This window comes from Stenella coeruleoalba (assembly GCF_951394435.1).
Source record: "Stenella coeruleoalba genome assembly, chromosome: 13".
Lineage (NCBI taxonomy): Eukaryota > Metazoa > Chordata > Mammalia > Artiodactyla > Delphinidae > Stenella > Stenella coeruleoalba.
Window position 1 is genome coordinate 38,899,508 of NC_137159.1, and position 13,227 is coordinate 38,912,734.

General features: G+C 35.4%; 1 protein-coding gene across 9 annotated transcripts in view; it reads left to right on the plus strand.

Moving 5' to 3' along the window:
- USP34 (ubiquitin specific peptidase 34) overlaps positions 1–13,227 on the plus strand; it is a 231,362-nt gene that overhangs the window by 172,137 nt on the left and 45,998 nt on the right. For all 9 annotated transcript variants that reach the window (XM_079941554.1, XM_079941552.1, XM_079941557.1 and 6 more), the window contains 10 exons: positions 714–897; positions 1,336–1,496; positions 4,560–4,625; positions 6,176–6,322; positions 6,412–6,468; positions 6,561–6,638; positions 7,014–7,108; positions 8,706–8,878; positions 11,532–11,685; positions 12,782–12,860. In XM_079941554.1, the coding sequence (XP_079797680.1) occupies positions 714–897; positions 1,336–1,496; positions 4,560–4,625; positions 6,176–6,322; positions 6,412–6,468; positions 6,561–6,638; positions 7,014–7,108; positions 8,706–8,878; positions 11,532–11,685; positions 12,782–12,860 (1,194 nt within the window). The remainder of the gene's footprint in view (positions 1–713; positions 898–1,335; positions 1,497–4,559; positions 4,626–6,175; positions 6,323–6,411; positions 6,469–6,560; positions 6,639–7,013; positions 7,109–8,705; positions 8,879–11,531; positions 11,686–12,781; positions 12,861–13,227) is intronic.

The window sequence follows — 13,227 nt, forward strand, 5'->3', positions numbered from 1 at the left end:
AGATAACTTTCTTTGGAATAGTAGCAAAGGACCAATTAAAGAACAAGTGGGAAATGTGGCCCTTTCTCAGGCAGATTAAATTTAGGGAAAAATATATCTCGAATGGTAAAGCTTTGCATCTCAGTTTGAACTTCACTGGTATTGAAGTTAAGAGCTTGGTGTTTTAAATCCTTAGTATAACACCTGCCAAATCTGACTCCAGGCAAGATGCTTAACCTGTTTTGTTTGTTTGTTTTGTTTTGAGGCCTTTGAATAGTATCTTGGCACTTCTAAGTGCTCATTATGGGTACATTGCTGCTTTGGCTGCTACTGCTATTTTAATTATTAGAGTGAAGTAAGGAGAAACTTAAGTAAATGCAGAGGCATTCAAGATAGGGAGTAATGAGTCCTGAACTAACACGCTTGGTCACTGAATGGAGTGGAAAATAATAGCATTGTAGATGTGCCTCTAAGAATGAGCTATAAGGTATCAAGAGGGAGAGAAGAGTGAAGGTGAAGCTCCTCCTCCCATTCCATTTTCCCTAAGAGAAATGAACATTGGGAATACTTTCAGATGCTGGTATATGATGCTCCTTTAAGTTTTTAAACAGTCTTTTAATAAATTGTAGATTTTCATATAGTCCATTTTATTCTGTGTAACTTATTAATTTTATTTGGAATATAGTTAATTTCCAAGTTTAGATAATATACTTGGTCTTTCTTTTTTCTTCCAGGAATTTTTAAGAGATATCTTCAATCTCCTGTTTTTGTTGCCTAGTCTAAAAGATAGACAACAGCCAAAGTGCAAATCACATTCTTCGAGAGCTGCTGCTTATGATTTGTTAGTGGAGATGGTAAAGGGATCTGTCGAAAACTACAGATTAATACATAACTGGGTTATGGCACAACACATGCAGTGTGAGCATTCTTCTTTTCCTTTAACCTTTCTAAATTTCGTTTGTAGAAATGAGATTTTGTAGGGCATGATTTAAAGAAAGAATTCCCCATTCATACATTTTAACATTATAAACTGTTGTTGCTAGGACATACTGAAGTTAAAAAGTAAACATTAGTTTTTGGGAAAAAAACAGTTGTGATGGACTTTTTAGAGATATGTGAAATACTTTGGCATTTTGGGGTTAAATAATTTAGTGCCAAGTAAAGACAAGTTTTGGCAGTCCTTTGAATATTTAGGAATAAATTAGTTTTACTATGTGTTCTTACCAATTTTTAAAATTACCATGTTTTATGTATATGAACTAAATAAGTAATAGATGTAGTGGCTGTTAATGAAAGCAGAATATATTATGTTTAATTGTTTGGGGGGGCATCCTTTCCTCCCTCTTTTTTCAGCAGCTCATGCACCTTATAAATGGGACTACTGGCCTCATGAAGATGTCCGTGCTGAGTGTAGATTTGTTGGCCTGACTAACCTTGGAGCTACTTGTTACTTGGCTTCTACTATTCAGCAACTTTACATGATACCCGAGGCAAGACAGGCTGTCTTCACTGCTAAGGTACAGTTTTCCTTACATTAAAAATTAAAACTATAGGGACTTCCCTGGTGGTGCAGTGGTTAAGAATCCGCCTGCCAATGCAGGGGACACGGGTTCAATCCCTGGTCCAGGAAGATCCCACATGCCGCGGAGCAACTAAGCCTGTGCACCGCAACTTTTGAGTGTGTGCTCTGGAGCCCGTGAGCCACAACTACTGAGCCCGCACGCCACAACTACTGAAGCCCAAGTGCTCTAGGGCCTGCATGCCGCAACTACTGAGCCCGTACGCTGCAGCTACTAAAGCCTGCGTGCCTAGAGCCCATGCTCCTCAACAAGAGAAGCCACCGCACTGAGAAGCCTGCACACTGCAATGAAGAGTAGTCCCCACTCGCTGCAACTAGAGAAAGCACGCATGCAGCAGTGAAGACCCAACACAGCCAAAAAAAAAAAAATTAAAACTACAAAACAAAATTTTAAAAATTCGTTGATAAATCTTGATTCAATTTAGTAAAATATTGTTTGAGAAAATAATTTGAGTTAAAATTGACAAACTTTGGGCTTCCCTGGTGGTGCAGTGGTTAAGAATCCACCTGCCATTGCAAGGGACACGGGTTCGAGCCCTGGTCTGGGAAGATCCTACATGCCGCAGAGCGACTAAGCCCTTGTGCCACAAATACTGAGCCTGCGCTCTAGGGCCCGTTTGCTACAACTACTGAAGCTCACACGCCTAGAGCCCATGCTCCGCCACAGGAGAAGTCACTGCAGTTAGAAGCCTGCGGACCAAAACAAAGAGTAGCTCCCACTCGCTGCAACTAGAGAAAGCTCACGCACAGCAGCAAAGACCCAATGCAGTTAAAAATAAATTAAATTAAATTAAAAAAATTTTTTGACGAAATTTGATACTACTAGCTAACATGTATATTTTAATTATTTTTACATTTCAATTGATTACTCCAAACACTGTAGTATAATTTCTTTATTTATCAAAGGAAAACACAGTTGTAGAATATACACACTCAGTGTATCAAATGAACACGATATTTTCAGTAAAAATAAATGCAAATTTTAATTATATAGAAAATAAGCAAAGCCTAAAACAAAGTAGGAAATTAGTACCAGAATCACTGAACTTATGTATCCTAAAGTAAATTTGTGGCCTAGTATATTTGAGTAGGCTTTGCTTATGTTATTTTTGTTAACTTGTGCATTGTAGTTTTCATTTTTTGTTTACCATGGGCTATTTTTTAGTTTGCCTTCTGCACTGCTTTTACAATTTTTTGGCAGCCTTTTTTTTTTTTAAATAAATTTATTTTATTTATTTATTTTTGGCTGCATTGGGTCTTCGTTGCTGCATGCAGGCTTTCTCTAGTTGCAGTGAGCCGGGGCTACTCTTCGTTGCGGTGCGTGGGCTTCTCATTGCGGTGGCTTCTCTTGTTGCAGAGCACAGGCTGTAGGTGCACGGGCTTCAGTAGTTGTGGCTCGCGGGCTCTAGAGCACAGGCTCAGTAGTTGTGGCACACAGACTTAGTTGCTCGGCGGCATATGGGATCTTCCCAGACCAGGGCTCGAACCCGTGTCCCCTGCATTGGCAGGCGGATTCTTAACCACTGTGCCACCAGGGAAGCCCTGGCAGACTTTCTTTATCCTTGCACTTGGGTTTTTATTTTCTTCCATCATGTCATCTGGATGTCCTTGCATTTTTCCCCCCTTACAAAGTATTGCTATTCTTTATTTATCTTCAGTGAATCCTTACTACGTTTAAGTTATGCTTCAGGGTCTCTAAAGCATACTCAGTATACTCAAGTGGGTTCGTTTTTTGGTTTTAGTTAAATTGATATTTTTAAGTTGATCATCTAACTGACTATTAGAAATAGTTGAATAATTGATTTCATTTAGCATGTGGAAATTTTTGTGACTAAATTTGGTTGCCCCCATCTGTATAATTTTATAGAACCACTTATCAAAGAAGCATGTATTCATTGATTTTCTTGTTTAGGTGGTGACTTGACCACAATTTGTAGTTTCTCTTCCTTATATTTAATGATAATCTTTTAGCCATTAGCACTGTCAGGAATTAGTGTGTAGCAACAGAAAAAACAATCAGATGTGCTAACTGTGAATGAGTCTCAGAAATGGTATTTTTGGTTAAAAACTAAATTTAGGCTTGTCTCTACATAAGGAATTCTTACAGAATAGAATTATTTTCTTTTCTGATTTTTCACAGAGAGATTAAAGAAAACTACATGTATTTTACTTGTGGTAGAATATACACAATGTAAAATTTATCCTATTAACCATGTATAAGTGTACAGTTCTGCGGTATTAAGTATACTCAGATTGCACCCATCACCACCATCAATCTCCAGAATTTTTTCACCTCCTCCAGGTGAAACTGTACCCATTAGATACTTTACTCCCCATTCTCCCTTCACCCATACCCTTTGCAGCCATTATTCTACTTCCTGTGTCTATGAATTTGACTACTCTAGGTACCTCATATAAGTGGAATGATACAATATTAGCCCCTTTGTGACTGGCTTATTTCACTTAGCATAATGTCTTCAAGATTCATCCACTTCTTCAAAATTTGAATCTCAATTAATGTCCTTGAATATTTAGAGGACTTTAAAAGATCTTGGCCAGTAGTACCCTGCAGTGTTAAGGATCTGCTGCTCTAGAAAAAAATAAAGATATGACTAGATGAGGGTGCAATGTCATTTGTTAATATAATATACTCTTTAATGTGTGGATTTATTTGTGGAAAAGGTGTTTTCTGTTCTTGCAAAATCGCCAACTTGTAAATGCTTCTGTTCAGCATTGAACCAAAAAGTGCTGATCTGGAAAGCAGTTTTAAGATCTCTTTATTCAGTTTCCTTACATAATTGTGATAGCCATATCTGTATAATGAACAAAGTACTCCAATTTTTAAAATGCTAAAATTGTTGACGAAAAAATACTGTGCTTTTCCTCCATATGGCTAAAAGAATGAAAACAGTGTTAAGCACATTGTAATACTTTCTTTTCTAGAATGTCTAATTTACCATCATCAGTATGTCTTAATGGAAAGTTTTTTCTTAATTTACAGTATTCCGAAGATATGAAGCACAAGACCACTCTCCTGGAGCTTCAAAAAATGTTTACATATTTAATGGTATGTTTGAGAATTGGGTATGGAAAACTAATTAGATATACCCATTGACCAAAGGTGAAAACGTTAATTGGAGTTCATTTGTATTGGCCTGTCCTGATCATATACTCTTATTTTTCCAATTGACTTTGTCAGTTGCTGATGCTCTTTGTCATAGTGCATTTTAACTGTCATATTTCAGTCATCTACATTTTGTTAATTTATCCTTTGAAGAATTTCTTGTATCTGATCCATTTTTCATCAGAAGGTCACACCTCCCCCCTTAGTCTTAGGGTTTTCCAACTGATTTTTCTTTGTCCTTCTTAATTTCCACCCCCAAAACTATAAAAGTAATTAATCTTTAAAAAATAGCAAATCTTAATATTATTACTCCCCTAGTTAAAACTCTTTATTATGAAAAGAATTGTATTCAGGTTCAGTCAGGATGGCACACATCCCCTGTGATTCTGCCCCTTCCCTTCAACCTCCTTTCTTGTCCCTCCCCACATCCAGCCTCACCCTGTAGTAACTGTAAGCCTTTTGAAGCCCATCACCCTTTTGCTTCATCACTTGTGCAGTTATTTATGCTGCTTCTACTGCCTGTGGCACTCTTCCAATAGTACTCTTCTCCATTTTCTTCCATTTATCATCCTTCAGGAATCAACTTGGTTTTTTTGAGAAAGGCTGTCCTCTAAGAGACCAAAAATTCCACAGAGTATCTCCATGTCACCATAATTCTGTTGTACCAGCACTTGTATTGAAAGTTACTTATCTCACCTATTAGAATTTGGAGGACAAAGATCTTACCATATTTATTCAAACCATGTATTTCAGCTTGTGAGACTTAATAAATGAGATTTTTTTTTTTTTTTTTTTGCGTACGCGGGCCTCTCACTGTTGTGGCCTCTCCCGTTGCGGAGCACAGGCTCCGGATGCGCAGGCTCAGCGGCCATGGCTCACGGGCCCAGCCGCTCCGCGGCATGTGGGACCTTCCCGGACCAGGGCATGAACCCGTGTCCCCTGCATCGGCAGGCGGACTCTCAACCACTGCGCCACCAGGGAAGCCCATAAATGAGATTTTTAACAAAATAAAAAGGTTTGTCAGTTATCCCTTGATTCCACTTATAATCTCCTTTTAACAGAGTTGGAACATGGTATTTGAACTGGCAAAGCACTTTTACTGCTATTTTAAACTACTACTAAACCAAGGTTCAGTTGATAGGAGAACTTATGCACCCTGCAAAGGCTTTGTATTTTATGCTTCACAATACAAACCTCCATGCTTTGAATCCCAAATTTCTTCCTAGAAATTCCTAGGCTTAAAAAATAAAAATTTCTTAACTTACGGTCATTTAAGCATCTTCTGGCACCGAGACTATTAAACTGAAAAGGCAATGAGAATCAAACAGAAATGAAATAGAAGAGAGCATTTTCATAATTTCTTTGTAGATTTACTACCTGTTTCTTTGTTGTTCATTCAATAACCTTGTGATAATTTTTATTTTTATTTGAGATCTAGATTTATTTGATTGTTTTATAATCCTCCTCCTCACCACCTGCCTTTTCTTTCACAGGAGAGTGAATGCAAAGCATATAATCCTAGACCCTTTTGTAAAACATACACCATGGATAAGCAGCCTCTGAACACTGGGGAGCAGAAAGATATGACTGAGTTTTTTACTGATCTGATTACTAAAATTGAAGAAATGTCTCCAGAACTGGTTAGTACCAGAACACTCAAGTTTCTTGGAAATTTTTACAGATTTGCTTAATTTTAAATTACTGACTTCCGTTTGTATTTTTTTTAAAGAAAAATACTGTCAAAAGTTTGTTTGGAGGTGTAATTACAAACAATGTTGTATCCTTGGTAAGTATTCTCCCTGTTCTTTGCTTTTTGGAAATCTTAATGTATATTTTAGCTTATTATAATTTACCAATTTTTGGCTATTGATTGACTAGGATTGTGAACATGTTAGTCAGACAGCTGAAGAGTTTTACACCGTGAGGTGCCAGGTGGCTGATATGAAGAACATTTATGTGAGTAATGTTGTATATATTTTTAATTTTTTTTCTTCTTTTAACTATTTGTGTATAGCAGGCTTATGTTTGTTACCTTAGGAGAAAATTAACTTTCACATTTTCACCTATTTTCTTCTTGTGATGCTACTCAAATAAAAATTAAAGGTAGATCACAAAGCTGATTTTTCCCAATCAAAATTTAAATACTTGAGTTTTTTTTTAATGTAGTAAGATTCAGAGCACCTTGTCAATATTTTTACTAAATTTAAGCATTTGCTTTTTTAAAAAAATGTTTTCCTCTGTGCATTCTGCCCAAATTGTAATTAATGCTTTTTGTATTTTTGCATGCTGTAAACAATAATGTGAAACTCTTAAGTGTGGTTTTATACACAGGAATCTCTTGATGAAGTTACTATTAAAGATACTTTAGAAGGTGACAACATGTATACTTGTTCTCATTGCGGGAAGAAAGTACGAGCTGAAAAAAGGTATGCTTTTTGAAACGTAATTTTCGTCATTTTGATAAATCATCAAATAGAAGTAAAACACAAACTTAGGATAAATTAATGTTAAACTTTTATGAAAATTATGTGATTAAGGTTATGGTCAGCTGCTTGGAACTCATTCTTATGCAGCAATTTTTCATTCAGTTATGCAAGTAAACTTTCAGGCACTCTTAAATCTTTTCAGATTTTTTTTTTCCTTTTTATTAAGCAATACTTACCAAGGTCTATATGATTGCTTAGCTCTCTGCCGTGCACTCAGTGGGGCATGATAAAGAGTCTACTCATGAACTGAAGACCTCTGAATCTGTAAAGTGAGAGATGTTTTTTCTTAAGAGCCAACCATAAGATGCTTGGTTTAGGACAGAGTAGTTGGTTGGGTAAAGATGTTTCAGTCCTACCGATGAACATTGAAATTAGATTGAAAGAGCATCTTATGTAGTTCGTTACTAGGAACTACAAAGGCAGAGAAGTAGTCTGGTTAGATTCAGGTCATCTCTTCAGATCTGTTTATATCTTAATGCATGGTTTCACTGCCCTCCACAAGTCCTTTAGTGATTCTTAGCTGTCAGGGTAAAGTTCATACTCTTAACATTATACACAAGGCCCTTCATATCTTGACTTCTTTATACTTCGTAACCTCATCATTTACCAGTCTCCCAAATAAACAATAATGATGAATTTTTAGACTTCTTATTCCATCTGCTTGTGACATCTTTCCCCTACCTTCCTCAACTCCCTAAATTTCCTATTTAAAAGAGAAACTAAGCTCTTGCTTTAAACAAATTTTGTTATAAATCCTATATACACTGAAGAATTATTCCCTGAAATTCATATTTTTCATAAATCCAAGTTTTTAAGTATATTTTGTTTAAACTGAAAAAAAGTTTTTTTAAACCTGAACTAGCAGTAAGTCATACCATATGATTTAGGTAATCAATTAGGTAATGTTATTATTGTGGCTGTAATATGAGGCAACACTCGTTGAACGCTGTTTGCCAGGCAGCATTCTAAAAGTATGAGGCAACACTCGTTGAACGCTGTTTGCCAGGCAGCATTCTAAAAGCATTCTAAAAGTAGGCACTTTAACTTCCATTTACAAATCAGGAATTAAGCTCTGAGAGGTTAAGTAACTTTTTTAGGGTCATGTATCTAGTAAATGATACAGTCAGGCTTTGCAATTCTGCTGTACAAAAATAAATGCTTATTTAAGGTGGAAAAGAAAACTCTGAACCAAAAACCTCCTTGCCTTTGAAATATGATGTGACTCCTTTTTATGCTTCCGTAGCACCTTTCATAGCTTCATCATGGCATATACCATAGTCCCCTGTAGGTTTTTCATTTGTTTTCCTCTCTAGACACAGGAAAGTCCTTTCAGAATGGAAAAAGTCATGTAAGAGGGGGATAGATAGATAGATAGATAGGTTGATTGATTGATAGATTTAATAAGAGCATGATTTAGAGTACTATTTATTATTTACTCTGAATTGAATATTGAAATAAGTGTAGTGTAAATGTAATTGATAATAGCTAGAGTACTTCTGAAAGATAATTTTTAACAAATCTTGTTCTTGTCTTTCAGAGCATGTTTTAAGAAATTGCCTCGGATTCTGAGTTTCAATACTATGAGGTATACATTTAATATGGTCACAATGATGAAAGAGAAAGTGAACACACATTTTTCCTTCCCATTACGTTTGGATATGACACCCTATACAGAAGATTTTCTTATGCGAAAGAGTGACAGGAAAGAAGGTAATGGAAAATCTTTCTCTTGCCTATGTTTATTGTAAGTCTTCATGACAAGATAGTCATATTTATAAAGTTGTAATCAACTACACATTTAACAAAATCAAACTGAATCTTATAAAGGAGAATATTTTTAAAGACAATATGGCATATTCAGTCAGTTGGCCCGTAAACGTTTTGTATCTACTAGGAGTGTGTTCTAGGCACCTTTCCAAGTGAATGAGATAAACATGGTAACTGCCCTTGAAGAACTTAAGTCTATTGGGCATGGCATATATTAAACAAGGAATTATAAACATGAAGTGTTGTCAAATAGTGAATGTATCACAGATTGAGGGGAATCAGGGAGGGCTTTCAGGAGAAGGTGACATTTAAGCAGAGCCTGAGTAAGAGCTAGAGTGAGAGGAGTGGAGAAACTCTAGTGGGGGGCAGGGGGCTGATTAGGGGGTTGATGAGATAGGCAAAAGGGTGGCAGCCAGATTAGTTTTTTTGTAAGCCATGTTAATAATTTTGATTTTTATTTCAATGTGAAACCATTGGAAAATTTTAAGCAGGGAACTGAGATAACCAGGTGGGATCTTGGAAAAGGTTATTCTGACTATAACAATAGAAATGGATTAGAGGATGATAAAAGGAGTGTGGGGAGGCTGTTATGGTAAACCACAGTAATAGTAGCACAGATGAGAAAGCATACCAACCAGTAAGGTTGGAGAGAAGCACATGGCGATAGAGTTAGTAGAACTTGATGATTGAATGAATAAATGAATCAAACAAAGTTATTGAACATCTATCCACTATTTAATTTGCTATTATAGTAATAGGAATATAGTGACAACAAAGAACAAGGTCTCTGCCCCTATGAAGCTTACAGTTTAGTCAATCTACTACTAGAGGAAGGAGAAGTCAAGAAAGGTTTCTGGCTTGATCAGTTAGGTGAATAGTGGGATCAGTATTTCAGGATCTCAAGAAGGAGGGAGTGTGGTCAGAGTATTGAATACTAAATAAAGAAAAGGAACAGTTCCAGTGAGACCATGAGGGAAAATTATCTAACATGTTGAAGATCTCTGGTTATCAGACCAATTTAATTTGGGTGTTGCAGTAGGAAGGTGGATTGCAGCGAATTTAAAATGGCACTTGGTTGGTAAGTAGTTACCTCCAAATTGCTATTATTACGTCCATAAGACCAGTGATTTTTGAACATCTGTGTGTATGTCCCAAGGACCATGATGAGGAATGGAAATAGGTGAGAGGAGAGAAGAAAGCAGAATAGGGCCAGCTCATACCTTTTCCATTCTTCTTTAGCCAAGAGAAGTTCCATTTTACATAAGAGTCCTGGCAATGTTTTGTTTGTATAGAAAGTTATGCTGATGTAAATTTTTAAGATTTGAAGAGCCACCATATTATAAGTTATAAGAAAGAGAACCATATTTTAATATTTATACTGCATTGCCGGGCACTTAATGAGCATCCAGTAAATGTTTTACTCTCACTAAATGGGAGCTGAGAAGTATAAACAATGAGTGTGGGCTACTCTTTCAAGAGAGGAACATATCTTTCTTTGAAGAGAGAGAATGATGACTGTGGCTGTGAAGTGATACAGGGTTAAGGGAGGGAACTTTAAAGTTAGAATTGCAGTATGTTTAGAAGTTACAGGAAATGAGGTAGAAGAGGTAAGTTTGAAAATAGAGACAAAGTTAAGAAGTTGGCATTGTATATATACATCCTACTTTTTAGAACATTTTCAAACCATTTGTAAAATTATAGCAAGACTGCATAGTAACTGCCTCACTGTGTTTTTCATAATGTCTCCATGTGTGGAAATACCAAAAATTTATGCCAAGATAAAGGAATTTATTAAGCCACAAGTGATGCATTCAGAGTCAGATTCTAGTACATCCAAACTCCTCAGTCACTGCTCTGACACTCTCAGCCATTTCCTCCTCTTCACCTAATTGTTGCTTCAGTTTTCAGGTTAGACTGTGCACTCAGGTTAACCAAATCTGCTCTCACTTATTTGCTTCTGATTATACCTTTCCTTTTGTGATGATGGAAATACAGATCGTAAATCATACATCTTCTGGAGTTTTTTCTTAATATCTCTTGTAATAACTTTTCAAATTGAAATCTCTGTGGGTGGGAAGTATATGTTTTGTTTATTTTGTTTCTGTCTACATAAAGCTCCTAATACATAGTGTTTTCTATTAACTGGGAAAACAGTTGGAAGCATGCTGCCAGTACAATGCTCCATTTTCCTTAGCATGAGACTAACAGGCATAAATATGTTAATACTTTTCAGATCTTGCGTTTGCCTGCTCCTAATAAAGGTAATACAAAATGCTTCATTCAGATTTATCTATTTCAAAAGGAAGAGCCAGATTAAGCAAAAAGAATATATTTTACATTTACATATTACATGGAGATTGTCCCTAGTTACGCACTGACACATGGTTGTTTTTCCAGTGATTTGTGTAAATGTTCCTTAAAATTGTAGGCTATGAATGGTGAATGACTAGCATATAGGATTGTTTTGTACCTATTTGAATATATAAAGTATCTGTGCCTATTTCTGTGCATAAAGTTTAGTATATAAAGTGATTCTAAGATGTCACTGTGTGCAGTTTTCAAAATTATTGCCATTATTTTATGTAAATCATTCCAGGTTTTAAGGAAGTCAGTGATCATTCAAAAGACACAGAGAGCTATGAGTATGACTTGATAGGAGTGACTGTTCACACAGGAACAGCAGATGGTGGACACTATTACAGCTTCATTAGAGATATAGTCAATCCACATGCTTATAAAAACAATAAATGGTGAGTTTTAAATATTTTATTCTTGGGATTTAAAAAAATCTTTCTTCTTCTGTTTTTAAAATATAAGCTTATGATAGTTTTCTTCTTGAGATACGTTTTCGGATTTTAGTTTTCTAAAAACTTTATAGTTGGGAAAGGGGGCACATAAAATGTTTAAATGAAAGCTTTCAAAAGACAATATGAATCCATCCTTAAACTTTATACATCTCCAGACTCTTTTGAGAATTTGATAAATTCTCGCCTAAGAAAAATGAATACACTCAAAGTTTGGCACACAACTTTAGATTCACAGACAATATTGCACCTTCCAAATCTTACCTACCTGTGTTCACTTATTCCAGAACTGTTAACTGAATGCCTTTTATAGGGTGGCCACAAAGTGCTTATGTATTCCAGTTAGAAAATAACCTGCATACTCAATTTTCTTCACCTTACCTTTCCCTTCTGACACACATTCTTTTTATCATCTTTCATCAAGTTAATGGCTGGAAGTCATTCAATCAGTCCTTAATAGCTGGTTTTTGGTCCTTGGATGTTGTTGAATAAAGTCTCATGTATAGAGACTATTGATGTGCTAGACATTGTTCTAAATATTGGGGATATTGCTGTGAACAAAGTGTACATTGGTAAATTGATCTGCACTTAATAGAACAGTTTCGTTGAAATATTTCTCACTCTTTAAACCATCATATCCATGGTATCTTTACTTTTTTTTGTCCATTTGAATATAAATTTTGAAATGGCATCTTTATCGTTGTAAGTTTTCCAAACTCTTAATGTTTTCTGTCCGATAGCTTTACATGTTAGAAAGTTATGCAAACTTTTTATTCCTTGCTTTTATGAACTCTTTTGTTACTCTGAGGTTATGAATAGATCTATCAGATTTTAAGGTGGTTATGACTATGTTGTGAAATTATATTCCCAATTTCTAGTGGATTAGAATTGTCGAAACAAGAGCTTAGTTAGAATTTACCACATATTAATAAGTTTGATCAATATTTGTAATATATTAGAATGTAATCTAAATATTTTAAAAAGAGGCACAATACAGATATATTACATATATACTTGATCAATACTATATGCTCTGCTTTAGGTATCTTTTTAATGATGCTGAGGTAAAACCTTTTGATTCTGCTCAACTTGCTTCTGAATGTTTTGGTGGAGAGATGACGGTAAGTTTTATTCAAAAGTTATAAATGGTTCATGACTTTCTAAGTGCTTTGCAGTATCATAAAATCCAATAGCAGAGTCATGTAACTTTCTCCTAATTCCTATAATTAAATCTAAAATGTATTTTTTTTGTTGTTTAGTATAGTTTAGTATGTTTGGAGCATATACCAGACACTGGAAAATATTTTTTTTTGAAAATATATTTTAAATTACTATTTCTTCAACTGATTAAGAGGGTCTGATTAAGAAGGGTTAAGACTTACAATTGAAAAATAATAGTATAGGAATTGAATTACATTTCCACAAGACATCATGATTAAATAAGTTGTTTACTTAAATGCTTTGGGATTAGAACAGAAAGAAATTACT